The 16,490-nt window shown below is 43.6% G+C and overlaps 1 protein-coding gene across 5 annotated transcripts in view; it reads left to right on the top strand.

Moving 5' to 3' along the window:
- Positions 1 to 16,490, top strand: part of myo9b (myosin IXB) — a 92,418-nt gene that overhangs the window by 20,729 nt on the left and 55,199 nt on the right. For all 5 annotated transcript variants that reach the window (XM_008290893.1, XM_008290894.1, XM_008290896.1 and 2 more), the window contains exons 2-4: positions 8,159 to 8,379; positions 9,096 to 9,315; positions 9,973 to 10,482. In XM_008290893.1, coding sequence (XP_008289115.1) covers positions 8,222 to 8,379; positions 9,096 to 9,315; positions 9,973 to 10,482 — 888 coding nt within the window. In that variant the 5' untranslated portion in view covers positions 8,159 to 8,221. The remainder of the gene's footprint in view (positions 1 to 8,158; positions 8,380 to 9,095; positions 9,316 to 9,972; positions 10,483 to 16,490) is intronic.

The following is a 16,490-nucleotide window of genomic DNA, read 5'->3' as shown; positions in this document are numbered from 1 at the left end:
ATTAAAAATATATATAAATGCATGCAACACAAAATAAAAAAGCAGAAAAATATAAACAAAGCTTGCTTATAGATTAAGTTACATAATTTTTATGTAAAATCTTTTACATTGACTCCTAACACCAACCTTATTTTTCTTTTTATCATGTCTTCCATTCATTTGTAGACTATTTGTTAGGAATTTAACATCACGTTTATCAATTTTTAAAACAAATGCTGAACCAAATAGGTGTACATGAGTATTTGTGGGAGTGTAAACAGTCTGTGGAGGCGTTCAAAGCTGTGGTTTGTTTCACAGCTTTTTAAAAGATCAGTTTTTGACTTCTAATAACAGACTTCTGGCTCTTGATCTGAGTCGGAGCTGCTTGTAGCTTTGACTCATGACATTTCTGGTGTGACGCTGCAGAGGAATGCTGGGAGTCACTACATGTTTGATGCACGGAGGATTTAACTCGCCTTCTTTTGGATTTGTCCACAAGTGTGAGACATACAGTTAGGCAGCGACGGACGGGAGGAATGGGAAAGAGAGTTAACGTACAGAAATAGACTGAATATTCCACTCGGAGTTCATCGACCCCGCATGTGTCACCGGGTCACTCACTTCCTGCCTGATCACAGAGTCAGCCGGCGGTGTCTCACCGCTGACTGGCCGCTTTGTTTACGCCGTGCGCTTACACGAGTGTGTGTCGTTGCAGGGAGGTCTATTAGGAAGAAAATTTACGGTCTGCAGCGGCTCCAGCTAAGAGCATAATACTCACGGCTTTCACACATCTCTTAAGTGAGATCATAAACACTACAACAACTGTCCATATAAAGGCAAAATATTCCTTTTCTCTGTGGTCTAATTGGCACTCTACACTCGCTCCTCCTCCTCTTCCTCCTCGTCTGGGTGGAGCTTTTCCTGGGATCCCTTTGAAGGTGGATGAAGAAGACAGTCGAGGAGTCGTGTGAGGCGGGAGACTGGCTGAGACCCGGTCGGCTTGTTCCGCTCTCGCCGGCGAGTGTCACATAAATTCCCGTCCTCCTGCCAACTTGTCCGTTTGTCAGAGCCGGGTGTTTACTGTACCTGATTGTGTACACTATTCCTCTTTTTTAAAATTGTGCTTGACAGAAACACGGCACATAAGCGTTCAGCGTAAACAGTACGGCTCGGTGAAGTATCGACCACAAGTCGACTGCCTCTAATAGTTCCCCTGCAGTAGAGGACTGAAAACCATCTGAGAAATACAATAAATCAACAATAGAAAGACTCTTGGCAAGCGTGGCTGTGATATCTTCCAAAGGCGAGTTGCTGACTTTGGCCAAACTTTTGCAGCCGCCACGATTACTAATTTATCTATTCTCATGAAATCAGATGTACCAGCGCAGAACCATTTATAGAAAGGCTTCATTTTTTGCTGCTGCAGTTGTATGTTTTACTTAAAAATCTACATTTTCTCAGACATGCTCACACATTTGCACACAAAAAATCAATCGGTGCCTCCTACCTGACTCAGAATCAGCTGATTTTATTATAGAATAACTTAATGAAAGCGTCCAAAACTCCACCTTTGTGCTATGAAATCTTGATATCCCATGATGTCGATGCTTGGAGTTGGTTTGTGCTGATCAAAAAGTAGATTTTGGCTTCAGTTTGTGACACCTGGAGTGGATGTAAAATTGGTTTGGATGCTGAAACGTGTTTGCCAGCTGTAAAAATGTCATGTGGTTTTGTCCTTTGTGTATTAAATTATGAGGGGTGAATATGCCAGAACAAGTTTTGGCCCATCCCTGAGTGCTTTGAGGGCCTGTAGCTTGCATGGCCTCCCTAAATATCCTTTATTATTGTTGTTGTTATTATTATTGTGCATAACAGCTCCATCTGATTCTGAGTAGATCAGACTGGAACTTCCTTTAAATTTGATTTTATATAGAATGACTCATCTGTGTTGGATGCTCTGCTGCAGGATCAATTTTGAGATCAAGAAATTGGGTTTAAAATTGTGATTTTGAGTGTAGATGGTGAAACCACAGGAAGTCACACAGTTGCCACGTGTGACTGGCAGCGCGTTACTGAATCGGTATTTGTAGTCGGCGCACATGAAGCATCACAGGAGTTGTGTTCTTCTTGAAAAACACGAACTGCCGGAATAACAGAGACGAATATTGTTGTGCACCGGGGTTTTTCCTGGCTCGGGGGAGTCTACGTACAGCAGCAGGAATGATCACTGACTCTCTGTCACCTTATTTGACTTTTTTTTCTCATCGTTTGTCAAATAAAAACAACAAAAATGTGTTTTGTCTCAGTCCTGTCACCTTGATATTGGTACTTTCCCCCATGTGGGTCCCTAAAACCACCACAAGTTTCTCTATGCAGGAAAAACCCTGTGTAGTAACCAGGGAAGCACGCTCAGATTGTGATTCCCTTTTTGAGTTTACTTGTTAAAACACTCCACCTAAAGCCTTTAAGTTTCAAAGTGTGTTTGCACAAATTGGGTTGGACTTGTTTAAGTCTTGTTTGAAGAGTTTCTGTGCAGCTATCTGCTTTATGCATGAAGTTAGGAGGCTCAGAAATGCAGGAAAAAAAAGTAAAAAGTGGGAAATTTTGGACTGTAACTCTGAAAATAAGATTTCCATGGCTGATTCTGAGGGGACCAGATGGGAGCTTTTTGTCTGATTTGGTTTAATTTTTCCGTTTGAGATCAATTGAACTTAAAAATAACATATAAAATATGTATAATAGGTGCAAATTGACCTTCATCTGCCTGATCGCACCTGCTTTATTTTAAACCACAGAAGTCACACGACGGGTGCTTTTCCTTTGGCAGCTGCTTTAAACCACAAAAAAAATCCTCTGTGCAGAAAACCCCAGTGCACGTGATGCAACAACCAAGTATATTTGCACAGAAGTGGTTGGAGCTTGTTTGGAGAGTTTTTGTGCGACTATCTGAAGTAAAAATCTTGAAATGTTGACCCACTCCTGTAAACCTGGAAAATACTCACAGTGTGAAGGCAACACTTTGCACAGCTTCATTTAATATATTGAAGTTATTGTACAGAAAAAAAATAAATCTGCAGCTTTTATGGAGGTCAAACGGGAACGTCTTCTCAGATCTGAAACCCATAAATTAGCTGAGTAACGTTTCTTTGTGTACAGTGGAACTAATTTACTCCAAGCCTATTTTCCTTGCCCGGATAATGAGGGGGTTTGGCTGGAATGAGGTTAGTGATTTCAGCGCGGATGAGCGGTGCCTGCTTTAAGAAACGTCTGGTTTAAGGAGCTTGTTAGTTGTTAAAGCCTCCCCCTGCCACCAGTCAGCAGGTAAAGAGCCCCCCGTGTGCCCTCAGCTGCAGCCCTGCGCTCCCGTCCTCCCAGTAAGAAGCTAAAGCGCCATGCTAAGCCAAAGACCCCCGAGTCTTATCTGAGGAATGCTGGGCACCGTCAGAGGATCTCCTCTGCAGGGAGGAAGCTGCATTATCTCAAAGCCTCCGTCTCCTTTGATTGTCCCCCGAGACCTCTCCTCTCTTCTCTGTCTCACTTTTAGATGTTTACCTTTCTCCCTCTTCCTCTGCTCGCGGCCCAGTTTTTTTGCTCAGTCGCCGCCTTTTATCCAGATACGGTATACGGCTTTATGTTGGAAACCAGTTTAGAGAGCAGCTCAGGAGTTAAAGTGACAGATTTAAACCAGACAGAGCTCATGATGGAGGATAATGATGATGCTGTCCTTTTGTGGTCTCTGCAGTTTTGCATGCCTTGGCATTTTACAGGCTCGCATGTTTTCGGGACTGCGGTCAGCTCGCCTGGCGAAGGCACAAGCTCATGAGTCTCAAGTTGCTCTATTTTTCCTCTAATTCTCTGCTGTGACCTAGATGATTTGAGAGTCGGCTCTGCTGAGATATCGTCGTCGTTGTTTGGTCTTTTTTTAATCATGCAAACAGAAACCTAAACAGATCATCATCGTGGAGGCAAACTGTACGCGAAACAATGCAGAAGGATCGAATGAGGCACCCGACCAGTCGCTGGCAGCGCCCTGTGGTTTGGTACCTCTTGTCAGTTAAGCAAAGACGATAATATCTTGCAACAATGGTAGCTGTTGGGTGAGATGGTGTGCGATGATTGTTGCATTAACAGAAGTTCACGTAGTTAAACAAACAGCATTACGCAACAGGGTACTTCTGCAGATGATTGACACCATGTGAGATGTAAAATGGCCACTCAGTGGACTGTTCATGTATTATGCACGACATTACTGCAGAACTTAAGTGGTTCCGGTATCTTCAGCAGTGGAGAGCTTCAGTAAAAACAAACTTTGTAGTGTCTCTTTCTGGGGAGTTCTCTTATTTTGGGTAGAGATGGAACGATATGGGTGTGTTTGTTGTTGTTGTTGTTTGTTTTTTGTTTCCCGACACCGATGCTGATTGTTGGTTGTCCAGAAAGGCCGATATTTGGAACTGATTGTCACAGATTATGTAAAATATAAATAAGAGGGATTAAATTAGGACGCTTTCCTCTGTTTATTTTGCATCGATTGAGATTGATCAGTTCGTCTCCTGCGTTTCCGTCGGCTGTTCTTCTCTATTTTCTTAATCTTTCACTGTTCTGAGCTCCAGATCTTATCATTGATGATTGTTTTACAGACTCTGTTTCAGGTTAATGTGTGGCTGCCTCTTAGCTTAGCCGCTAGCTGTTAGCGTAGCCTTAGCTGCTATGAGAGGAGCTAACTGTTTTGTGATTTCTGAGACCACAGAGTGACGACAGAGAGCGAGAAGAGGATGAAGTAGCACATTTAATTTACCAATAAAAGGTAAATAGGAATACAGATGATAAAAAAAAGCCAGGTATCGGTGCTGGTAATCGGCCAGTCTAGTAGTCGGTCTAGTTTTGGGCATCTCAGACCTGCAACATCTCATATTTTTCAGGTTAAGAAGACAAACTGCTTCGATGACAAAAGTGATAAAGTGTAGGCCTCAGTGCCTAAAACACTCGACCCCGGATCAGTTTACCAAATCAGTGCCGGCTGCCGCCCGTGCAGCCATTCAGACCCGGTTCCTGTGTCCCTAAGGGGGGCTTACAGTTTACTCAGCATCCATTACTGATGCAGACCCGCCGCTACATGATCCGTCAGCGCACCACACTTCACCCAAGTGTTGTCTGTGTGATTCGCCCTCCGCCATAGATCACCGCTCCGCTCCGAGCTCTGTGACAGACCTGGATTATATTCCCTCGGCTGCGATCCAGCGAGACGTTACAGGGAATTAATCTTGAAAAACCTCAGCTCGTGTTGACTTTAAACGAATCGGGAGTGACGGCCGGGCTGTCGGCGACGTAAAGCTGTCAACGCGCCTTTCTGCCAGCGCAAACCGCAGCCGACTGACACCATCAGTAATTTGAGTGTGGGTTGAGGAGAAGTCGCGAAGAAGTGTGATTGCACGCTGATTTGAATGCAAATGACAGAGCAGTGCTAGCGTGATTTTGTACCAACACTCCTGTGGGCAGGACTGGATCGGCGCTTAAGGTTTACTTTCTGTTAAAAACTAAAACGTGAGACCACCGTGGAGCAAAAAACGTCACCGAAAACTCATCTGTGGTGTGAATAACTTTCACAGAACGTTGGGGGTGAATCTGTTTTCTTTATGAAAGCTTGTTTAGTTAGTCCTTGGTAATAACTTTTCATGCTATAGAGAGCTGAAAGTCAGTATAGTTTACTATTTATACATCATTTGCCAGAAATTAGGTCATTTTTTTGTAATAAAACCCTGAATACGATGCTGTTCTGTAAGCCGCTAATCAGCCTCAACAAAACAAATCTCTTCCTGTACATACAGCACACACTACATCACTACATACTGTGCACTTTTGCAAAGATTTTGTTCGAGATTCTATGTTAAACGTCCACGGTTTATGATAAAGAAAAGAGCTTCAAGCAAACGAGAATAGGTTGAGCAGAAGATGAATTAATAATCTGACTCGGAGCCGTTGTAGTTTGGCTGCTTATCAGACTTTACGCTGCTCATAGAGGCAGTTTAAAGTGACTGCTCACAATTTTTTAGCAACAATTTCCTCCATCTACAGGTCAGTAAGATCACGGTTTGTATAGATTCAGTGTCAGGGTCTACAAACAGGAGCTGCTTCCATGTGATTCTGGGTTCTTTTAATGGTGTTCGAGGCCAAAGGCAAGTTGTAGCTCACAATAATAAGCCCAAAAATGTTCATAGCAATGACAGTTTTCTATTACTTCTGTAATATCTTTGATTTGCCACACTGCACTCATTCTAGTCGTCAGTGTTTCACTGCTGTGAGTCCTCGGATTTTGATTCCAAACAGTTTTATAGTCCCATAAAGTCGACTCCGTTGATCTTCATGGTGTGAATGCCGGCGTGTGATTCATCAGTAGGAAGCTTTTCTTCTGACACCGCTGTTGTTTAGTCATTAAAGAGCCTCGCGCTTCAGCTCCACCTTGGATCTGAACAAACCTCCGCTTTGTCCTCAGCGGTCTGCTCACAGCTCCGTGAGGACGTAATAACTTCAGTGTCGGGACTTTGCCTGGCAGAGGACATGAAGTCATCCGACGGTGCAGAGATGAGCTGTTGTGGTGAAGAGCTGCTGAAGTCACTCGATGCTTCCTCTGAGCTCTACATCATTTATTGGCGGAGGTGTTTCGTCTGTGAGAGCGAATACTGTGCAGTCATTACGGCATTTGTGGTTTACCCCAAATGTTTTCAGTTTTTGTGCTGCTATCACTGAGCGGAAGGGTTGAATTTGTGTGCAGCATCCGCAGCTGCAAGCTTACGGAGGAGCTTCAGCAGCACGAACGTTTACATGTGACGTGACGGCGGCGTGCATCCGAAGGCTGAAGGAATACATCTCTGTGTTTTGGTGTAATAGAAGTACAGTGTAATTTACTTTGACCTACTTTGATGACTGAAGTTGTATTTTTAGATGTGAGGAAAACCACAAATTGAAAAGTGGTTGCATTCGCTGCTTTTAACCATTTTAACTGCTGGCATTCTTTCAGTCAAATCAGAGTCCGGGTTGTTAGGCGCCTTGGACGCTTTGAGCAAAGATGGAGTCACAGCTGGAAATTAATCCTAATCTATGTTTGTTTGATGTTGTGTTGCTGCTGCTTCCTAATATTTTTCTCCTTTGAAGCTTTTGTCTGTTTTAGCATCAGCTGAGCTAGTTTAGAAGTTTTTCATTCCCCATTTATTTGCTGACAATGACATGTTAAGGTGTAGTTTAAGCATTTCTTGGGTGACTGTCTTGTGTCATTCTCCTGCAGATGCTGCTGTGTTCTGTCACACCTTTTTTTCTTTAGCAAGCTGCTCATTAATTACAAAGAAAGGCATCACAGGCCTCTGCTGCTTATCTGTGGTCTCATCTGTTAAACTCAGTCGTCCTTGTGTGCGCCTCCTTTCTAGCCTAATCAGAGACGCACATCTGTAGCTGCATATTTGCTCAGAGTGAAATTTCGAGGGTCAAGCAGCACAGATGTGGTTTCACACATTGTTTGAAAAGCAACAGTTTTGTTTGCATTTTAAAATGCTTGCTCAGCGCTACAATTAAGCTTTGTTTGGGCTTTTTGAAAGCTGAAGTGATTCAACGTCTGGGCTATTTTCCTGTGCTCAGTGACAGAGATTGACCGATTATCGTGGCCGATATTTGGCATTTTTGTGATTATTGGTGTTGTTATTTTTATTGATGAACTAAAGGGGCAGCTTCAGCTCTGATGCAGATTCTTCTCTCTGTCTGTGGTCTCAGAAACGTCTCTCAAGCAGAGACACAACTCGCAAAAATGAGCAAGAAACTCAAGCCGTTGCCACGTACCAGGAAGCTAGCTGCTCTCGCTAACGGCTAGCGGTTAAGTTAAGAGGCTGCCACAGATGACCCTGAAACAATAATTAATAATGCTTTAAGATCTGGACCTTAGTGGGAGATAAAGGTGGAAAAATTAAGAAAAGAGAGAAGAACAGCTGACAGAACTGCAGGAGACTGATTTCTATTTGACATATTCAGCTGCTATCACATGCGGTTATGACATTACACTAAATGCATGTCGTTTCCAAATATCCTTCTTGAGCTCCAATAATCAGTATTGGTTGACCCCTAGTCTCAAACGTTGCCCCATTATCAGTGTCCAAACATGAAAATCCTCCTGACTGATGATGACCTTCCTCCTCAGGTGGTGCGTGGTGAGAGCGAAGCAGTGGGTGCGGCATGCTGAGGCCACTCCCCCTGGCTCAGGATGAGTGTCAGAGATGGCGCTGCCACCATGGCAACGAACGCAGGCGGAGGAGGAGGGGGAGGCGGGCCAGCTAGCCCCAACGATCACGACGGCCGCTCGTACCTGCTCCAGATCTACCCTCGGCTTCCTGGCCAGCCCTCCACCTGCTGCAACCTCAAGTGAGTGTCCCGCACAGCAGCTCAAGATAGACTTCAGTGTTTGGATTTTACATGTTGCAGCAGCTTGATACAGAAGGAAGCAGGACAAGAAACTAAAAAAAGCACAATAAGGCTAAAAAATAAAGACATAATAAAGGTTGTTGGACCGCTGTGGCTGTTTTCTGCCTCTTTCTTTGCGGTTCTTAGTGGAGCAATGCTGCATTTTCCTCCTAAGGTTGTAATCGATGCTGATTCTAGACTCTTAAAGATGGCTGTCCTCTTGTTGTGTCACAAATCTGTTCTTTAAGATGTTGTTAGTTGATAACATAGTTTGGATTATCAGTTGATTTTACATAAAAAGCTTAAGCACAAGATAATGGTGACTCAGAAAGTGTTGTTTTGAGTTTTCTTGTTTCAGTACATCCTATTTTTAAATACAATTTGTTGCCTTTATTACATTTTTCTAAGATTTTTTAATGTCTTTCCGATGATGCTGCAATTTCTTTACCCACTATGATAAAATTAAAAGTAAACTAGAACATTTCTGGAGACATTTTGAGTGTGCTGGTTGAGCTGTAATTATACACAAGCGCTTTATTTTGAAAAGCCATCATGTGTCGTGAACCCTGTAAATGATGTATGCTGAATGCCTGCTGTGTGGATTTTGTACAGAAAACAGCAGGTGATGTTTAAAGTCGTGGAACTGTTCTAACTCTCCCCATTTATCTGCCCATCAGAGTGCAGAAGGATGCAACCGCAGCCTCGGTGATCTCGGACGTTGCCTCGGCTCTGGGGCTGGACCCCGGCCGCCTGTATGTGCTGGCAGAGGTGAAGGAGTGCGGCGGTGAGGAGTGGGTGCTGGAGGCTGGAGACCTGCCAGTGCAGAGGTTTCTGCTGTGGCCTCGGAAAGCCCAGGAGCAACACCCTCAGAGCCTCGGCTTTTACTTCTTACTACAGGTAGAGTTCTTCACTTGTGGACGGCGCTGACCGCGGAGAGAAGCCCTCTGACTGTTGCGTTTCACTTCCTTCTGCTCTTTCTTCCTCTTTGTTGCCATTTTCAGTGAGAACTTAAAGCACGTGTTCGATGGTGGGCAATAAGTTGCAAAATAAGGATGGAAAACAAAACAAAAAGGGCACGTAGAGGCTTATTTAACAGCCTAATACGTAGCATATGTAACAGCAATAAACAGTTTAATTCAGTTTTATTTATGTAGTGCAGATTCACAATATGTGTCATCTCACAGCACTTTACTTACTAAAGTACAGACCTTAGGAATTTTGAACCAAACAATCCAAAGTTGAGCAAAGATGAGCAAGCAGGTCGGCAAAGGTGGGAAGGAACCAAAAATAAAAAACCTGACAGAACCAGGCTCAGGGAAGGCGGCCATCTGCCTCGACCGGTTGGGGTGAGAGTGAGGATGAAGGGGATAACAGATGGAGAGCAGACAAGCAGTACAAACAAAACAAAAATACAGATCAGAGAGAACCTCAGGGGAAACAGAGTTGTTATGGTGATATATAACTGTGTATGGACGAACGCCAGAGGAGAGGAGAGGATAGGTTACCAATACGTGAAGCTAATGTATATTGTTTCTTGCCCTTTGCTCGATCCAGGAGAGGAATCGTGATGGCTCCATCCATTATGTCCACCTCCCAACCTTGTCCAAGGAACAGGAGGCACTGCGTCTGGCTGAGAGGGGCTTCCTTCCCCCTCCCCAGGATGACTTTGCAGACCTCTGCAACCTCCCCGTCCTCAATGAGGACAGCATATTAAACAACCTGCGCACACGCTTTTACAAGAAAAAGATCTACACCTATGCAGGCAGCATCCTCATCGCCATCAACCCCTTCAAGTTCCTGCCCATCTACAACCCCAAGTACGTCAAGATGTACGAGAACCACCAGCTGGGCAAACTGGAGCCTCACATATTTGCCATCGCGGACGTGGCCTACTACGCTATGCTCAGGAAGAGGGTCAACCAGTGCATCGTCATCTCCGGGGAGAGCGGCTCGGGAAAGACCCAGAGCACCAACTTTCTGATCCACTGTCTGACTGCGCTCAGTCAGAAGGGGTACGCCAGCGGGGTGGAGAGGACCATCCTGGGCGCCGGACCAGTCCTGGAGGTAAGATGCTAACATGTGTGACAGCAGTAGCTCCTCCCCTGGACCTCTAGGTTTGTTTGGAGGAATGGATTCATGCTGGTAAATAGAGGCCAAAGGAGTTAAAGCTAGGTTTGTGCTAGGACGCGACAAAACAAAGATGGAGTTGGTGAAACAGTCGAGTCCTCCATTAGCATGTTGCTTCCTGCACTGCTCTGTCTTCTGCTCGTTTAATTAAGTCATAAGCAACAGTGACAGCGATTCCTCAAGAGTGACTCATAATGTTGCTGTGGCATGTGAAAGAACAGGCACAGGCAGAAAATACGACATGCAATAGGCTATATTTGGACATTTCTTTATGAAGTAATGTGTGGAAGCAGACTAACGCTGGATCTTTGGGGCAGACAATGAAAATTAAACATGCATCAGCTGACATTCTTTATATATATGGTGCTGTGTTTAGAGGATTATAAACAATAAGGTTGGAGCCACTCTGCTGCTTAAACTCTGTAATTACATACATGCATTTTTAACATACCCTAAACATCTTTATTTGCATTACAAGCCACTAAAACAGTTCATATCATATCCCACAACATATACACGTATATCTGTGATATATCGTTCCGGCTCTAATAATAGGTCTGTAGTTCTGAATGAACGTTGAGTAGAGGTATCTGAGCCGATACTGCACTGAGGAAATGTGTTTCCAGGCTGCTGCGTGGGCCGAGCCAACGAGGCTCATGGTATTCTCCGTACGCTGTAAAAGACTTTAACATAAAGACTGTGGTCTCCTCAGAAAGAAGAAATGAAAAAGGAGGAGGGGAAGTTGCTTTGTTAACCCTTTCATGTTTCCCCTTTCCTTTTGAGAGTGTGGAAATCCAGACAAGATAAGGCTGTTTGTTGGTTCTCTGTGTCGACTTTTGGGCAAACACCGATGTTTCTAATTTACAATAGAGCGTCTAAGTCTGGTCTCTGTGGGTCGCTGACACCTTCCCACAGAATAAGAGCAACTCAAAAGTTTATTTAGAGCTGCTGTTGACCAAATGCTGATTGCATTTTGTTGCTGTTTCAGTCAGGTGACCGAGCTCGTCTTCCTGCTTTCTGCTCTCTGAGAAATCGGATGCTTGCGCTGAGTCGCTCTGTGCAACAGCTGACAACAAAAGCTACAACTCAACCCGACCGAGCAACTGTCTTTATGACACGCAGGAAAAGCTAACCAGATGAAACGCACAGAACACAGACTTTTCTCACTTGTGCAGTCATGTTCAGAGTGCACACTTTAAGTTTGTTGGGTTGTGAGTGAACAACTTGGGAAAACGTACCGTGAGGAGTCTTATCTTTGTGTTAATGCTTCTGTCGGTGACGCCATTGAGGTTATTTTTATGTTACAAGGTCAGACAACATTCAGGAAATATGCCGCTGCGCTGTTTCAGATCCTCATTAAGCGTGTTCATTAAGTTCCCTGAAACATTTTCGCTGAATCCTGGAAACTTCAACTTTTTTTTTTCATACCTGGGAAATTCTCTTATTTAGAATTTTTAGAAAACAGGAAGCGCCTCAGCTGGAAAGCCATATACAGGGTTGAAATCTCCAGAAATATAACCCCCACAGCCACGACATTTAAAGAGGACACGCTAAATAGTTTCCAGCAAATCTAAGTGTATCAATGGCTCCATCAGAGGTTAAATATTCAATTATTTGCCTCAAACAAAGATGGCTCCATAATATTCCTCTAAGTATAGATATATGGATTCATCTACATTTCCTACCACAAATACAGTCTTTTGTTGACATTTCATCGCCTTTTGAGGCCTCTAACATCAGTAGAATTTCATATGAGGCAATTATGACAAGACAAGGTTCTCCTTTTTAGCTATTTTGAGGAATTGATGTGAACTCATTGGTAGGAGCTAAAAAAAACGGTGTACATAGAGTTCTGTATGTTGTCATTATATGTGCAAACATGCAAGTGGCTTCCGTGCTGACATTTAACACCATATGAGGCTTATCTTTCTCCCGTACATGCACCAGAAACCAACAGTTAACTGAGAAACTGACGAGGATTCAACGCTGCAAACTACAACTTTCTGTGTTTGCTGGACATCTGTTAGCTTTTACATTGTTTTAACAGAGCCGGTTGCATCACGAAGGCGAAGTGGCTGCGCGGCGCTGCTTTAGCTGCAGTTTAATCTCCGAGCGACGTGGCAAAGCACAGAGTCGGCTTAATTGTGTTTATTTTCTCGTCCCTGTAATGAGAAACGGGGTCTCCTCCACTTTCGCATATGGAAGAATTTACCTCCGGTCAGACCTCAAGCAGCGTTGTTATCGTGAAGTAATTTGCAGCGTTCCCTCTCAGCGGCTGTAGTCCACTCTCAGTGTTGTGTACTGTGTGGTGTAAGCCTCCATCACTGGAAGTTTAGGGTTATTCCAATTTAAACCATCAGGGGCCTTCTGCTTCTGCGTTATTATCATAAACTACGGATATGTACAATGATACCTGTGTACTTTCCAAGGTTGCTTTTAACAGAAATGTCCCACTTTCAACGAGACTGTCTGAGTAACAATATCTCAGGAAATGCTAAAGAAAAAAACCTGAAATTTCCGCTGGTATTTCTCTTCATGTCACTAAAAGTAGATCAGATAGTTTCTGATGTATGACATCATTGAAACTGATAGGATCACGTCTTTGAGCACAAAATAACAGAAAAAAACTGATAATGCAGAAATAAACTAATTATATTTTTCTAACTGTATGTAGCTGCATTTTACGGTAACACAAAACATATCGAATACTTTGTAATAAGAAATTCTTGGTCACAAAAATGATAAAAAGTTATTTTCATTGAACTTTAATCGCTGATCGATCAGGTCTGACGGGTTGTACCGCAAAAACAAAAATCCTGCTGAAACAAAGATCTGGAGTTTTAAAATGCTTCTTCAAAATCAACCAAGATTATTATTATTATTATTACTTTAACACGGGCATATTATTAATTTTACAGGCTTTATTGTTGAAATATTGGCTTTCAAACACATCCTAAACTTTCAAAAAAACATCTGAAAGTGGGTCAATTTAAATAAGAAATAACCTAATTTCACAAATGGCCGACGGTCGAGCAGAAATTGTTCTAAAATGTGATGATTTGAGACCCTTTAAGTCAACTTACAGTGTTTGATTTCAACGCTATCTGTTGACTATCGGACTCTGCAGAACCTTTATGTGAGTGTGAGATGCACTAGTTGGCATCAGAGTGTGTAATGTGAATATACAGCTTTGGAAATAATTATTACGCAACCTGTTGTTTTCTTTGTACACAACAGGCCTTCAGCATTGCTAGTTTGGTTAGAATTTTATCATATTGATTAGATTATTGCAGCTTATTCTAAAAGATGTGATGATAATTCAATATATGCACTAAATCTGGTTTAAAATGTCATTTTTTTTAAACTGTAAAACTGTCAAAATTCCTTCTAGACGGCCAACAATACTTTACTTTGTGTATGGACTGTATAGGTAAAGATAACAGATGTATTTCAGGCTTAATTATGTCTCCATGACGCCTAAAAGTACAGAAAAATGTGAAATGACAAGAAGGCCGTCGTCTTTGACGAGGAGAGAAGCAGCCAGAGAGTTTAAAATCAGCAAACCAGCTGTTCACACAACCTTGAAAAGAAAGCTCAGTATAGCTCCACCAAGAACCACAGAGACAGAAGCTGAACACGGTGGTCGCGGTGGTCTAATAATCATTTCCAAAGCTGCATGTTTGTGATTTGAGATGCACTTCTGCCTGAAGCTGCAGACTAAAGCCTTCATCTGCTGCACCATCACCTGAAAACCGTGTAGATAAAGAGCCGAACTGGGTTCCAGCTCGACAGCCTTCCTCGGTGTGGGGGAAGTAATTATTCTCAGTCCTGATCTGGAAGTAAATCTCCTCGACATATTTCTCAGTTTTATTTCGCAGTAACGTGGCTAAAAATAGACCTTTAGCCCGAAAAGCTGCATGAGGAATGTGGTTTATTCAAAGTACAAAATGGTGCCGAATAGCGAAAGCCCCCTGATCTGTGAAAGCAAGTTCACTGGAACAAAGAAAACTTGGGGAGAGAACAAAGTTTGAAGAAGTTTGAAGAGAACTGGCCACAAGCTGTTGGCCTGAGGCTTCATGGCATGGATACAAGGTGGGCAGCTACAGTAACTCGCCGTGTGTTCGTCTGTCCCGTCGCCATCGTCTCCGGACCATCTGACTCAGAGCTGCCACTCAGAGCTGCTGCTGCTGCTGCTGGTAACTCGCCGTGTGTTCGTCTGTCCCGTCGCCATCGTCTCCGGACCATCTGACTCAGAGCTGCCACTCAGAGCTGCTGCTGCTGCTGCTGCTGCCTTCACATGCGTCTGAATGAGGGCAGCGTCCGTCCCTTGATGTGTGTCAGTCTCTGGTTCTGGATGGCAGATTGAGGGAAGATGTGGGGGATGCGAAGGAGGGATTTTCCCCCTCCATCAGCAGAGTTCTGCTCTCTTTGGCAGACGCTCCCAGACTGCAGTGCGAGCGAGCTAGCTCCGTCCAGAGCTGTGGTCGCAGGGCCAGACGGGGAGTCGGGTTTGGCCTTCGCCGGCCCGGTCAGCGGGGGGAAGCGACGATCGGGACCAGTCGTGCAATCATGCTGACTGCTGAAGAACTTTGTGTTTCCTCCTGGCAGCATCTAAACATGCACCGAAACATTAGCCGGGCTGCTTCTTTTTCAGCTTTTCTGCGGTATTGACATGCTCTGGTCTGTTTATGTGAAAAGGTTCTGTTGTGACAACACTGGCCAAGCGCTGCAACACGCACATAAGATGGCTGACATGAAACTAGCGTTGCTTCGCAGAGGAAACTCACTTTCCCCCCCACGCTAACAGTCTACCTCTCGCGGTTCCTTCTTAACAAGTTCCACTGAAGACCTCATATATAGAGTATAGAACACTATTTTTAGAAACCAAGCAGGAGGGAATTCTAACTCTGACAAAAGGATTTTATTTGGCTCTTTTTTTTCGTAGAGGAAGCTGATCAGATTACACTGGTGGAAAGTGTGTGTGTGTGTGTATCCTGAAGCTATAGGGGAGGTCTGCAGGCCTGGGTCACATTTTGAGGAGATGAGATCATCATCTGTGGTGCTGGATTCTGGCTGTGTTCTGCAGATTGAATGGCCACAACCTGAAACCATTTCAGAAAGCTGCTGTCCTACTTTGCTGCATTGTACCGCATGTTTCTTTCTTCTTCTTTTTTTTCTTTGATATTCTTTTGTGTTCTACGTATTTTCACCCTTTGTCTCGACTACATTGTATGTACAGGAGAGATTGCCTGTAATACCGTTGCAGCCTGAACAAATAAGGCTTCTACCTGCAGAGCAGCTCGCTGACTCCAAACGAGCGCTTCACTCGTGAACTGGTTTAACTGGTTGATCCTTTTGTGACGTGGTTCTGTCTGAGTCTCTGTTTTGTTTCACCAGAGTTTGAAACCTATTTACTCTGAAGCAGGGCCTGTTTCAGCAGGTTGTCCCAAACATAGAAAACTATATGTTAGAGGTTAGTAGTAGGGAGGTTTTTCTTGTTCCGTTCTATCGGTTTGGCTAATTTATGTCTTTTGTTGTGTTTTGTGTGAAACCTTAGAAAGAGACGAGAGGCGTGGAGAGGTTGAAAAAAATAGGCAGAGGATGGGAGTGAGCATGTTTCTATTCTATTCAGGTGCAGATTCATGAATACCTTCAAAAACAAACAATTACAGATGAAACAGTCGATCGACCGCAGCAGCAGCGTTCTGGATTACTTTCATTTTTAACATCACACAGAAGCGTATTACCAGTTAAGCAGCTTGTTCAGGATAAAAGCTTCCTTTAGTCTTCCAGGATGCAGGTGACCTATTTCTAAAGAAAAAGACGTTTGTTTTGGCCGCACATCTCTGAAAATACTTTAGTTTCTTTCTTCCTCTTAAACGTGAAAAGCTCCAAATATAGAGCGTGATGTAAGTCAGTATTTGTTTGTTCCAACATCAGTGGCC

This window comes from Stegastes partitus, unplaced genomic scaffold (assembly GCF_000690725.1).
Source record: "Stegastes partitus isolate 25-593 unplaced genomic scaffold, Stegastes_partitus-1.0.2 Scaffold702, whole genome shotgun sequence".
Lineage (NCBI taxonomy): Eukaryota > Metazoa > Chordata > Actinopteri > Pomacentridae > Stegastes > Stegastes partitus.
Note: the sequence above shows the minus strand (reverse complement) of the source record. Positions and strands in the feature narration are given on the sequence as shown.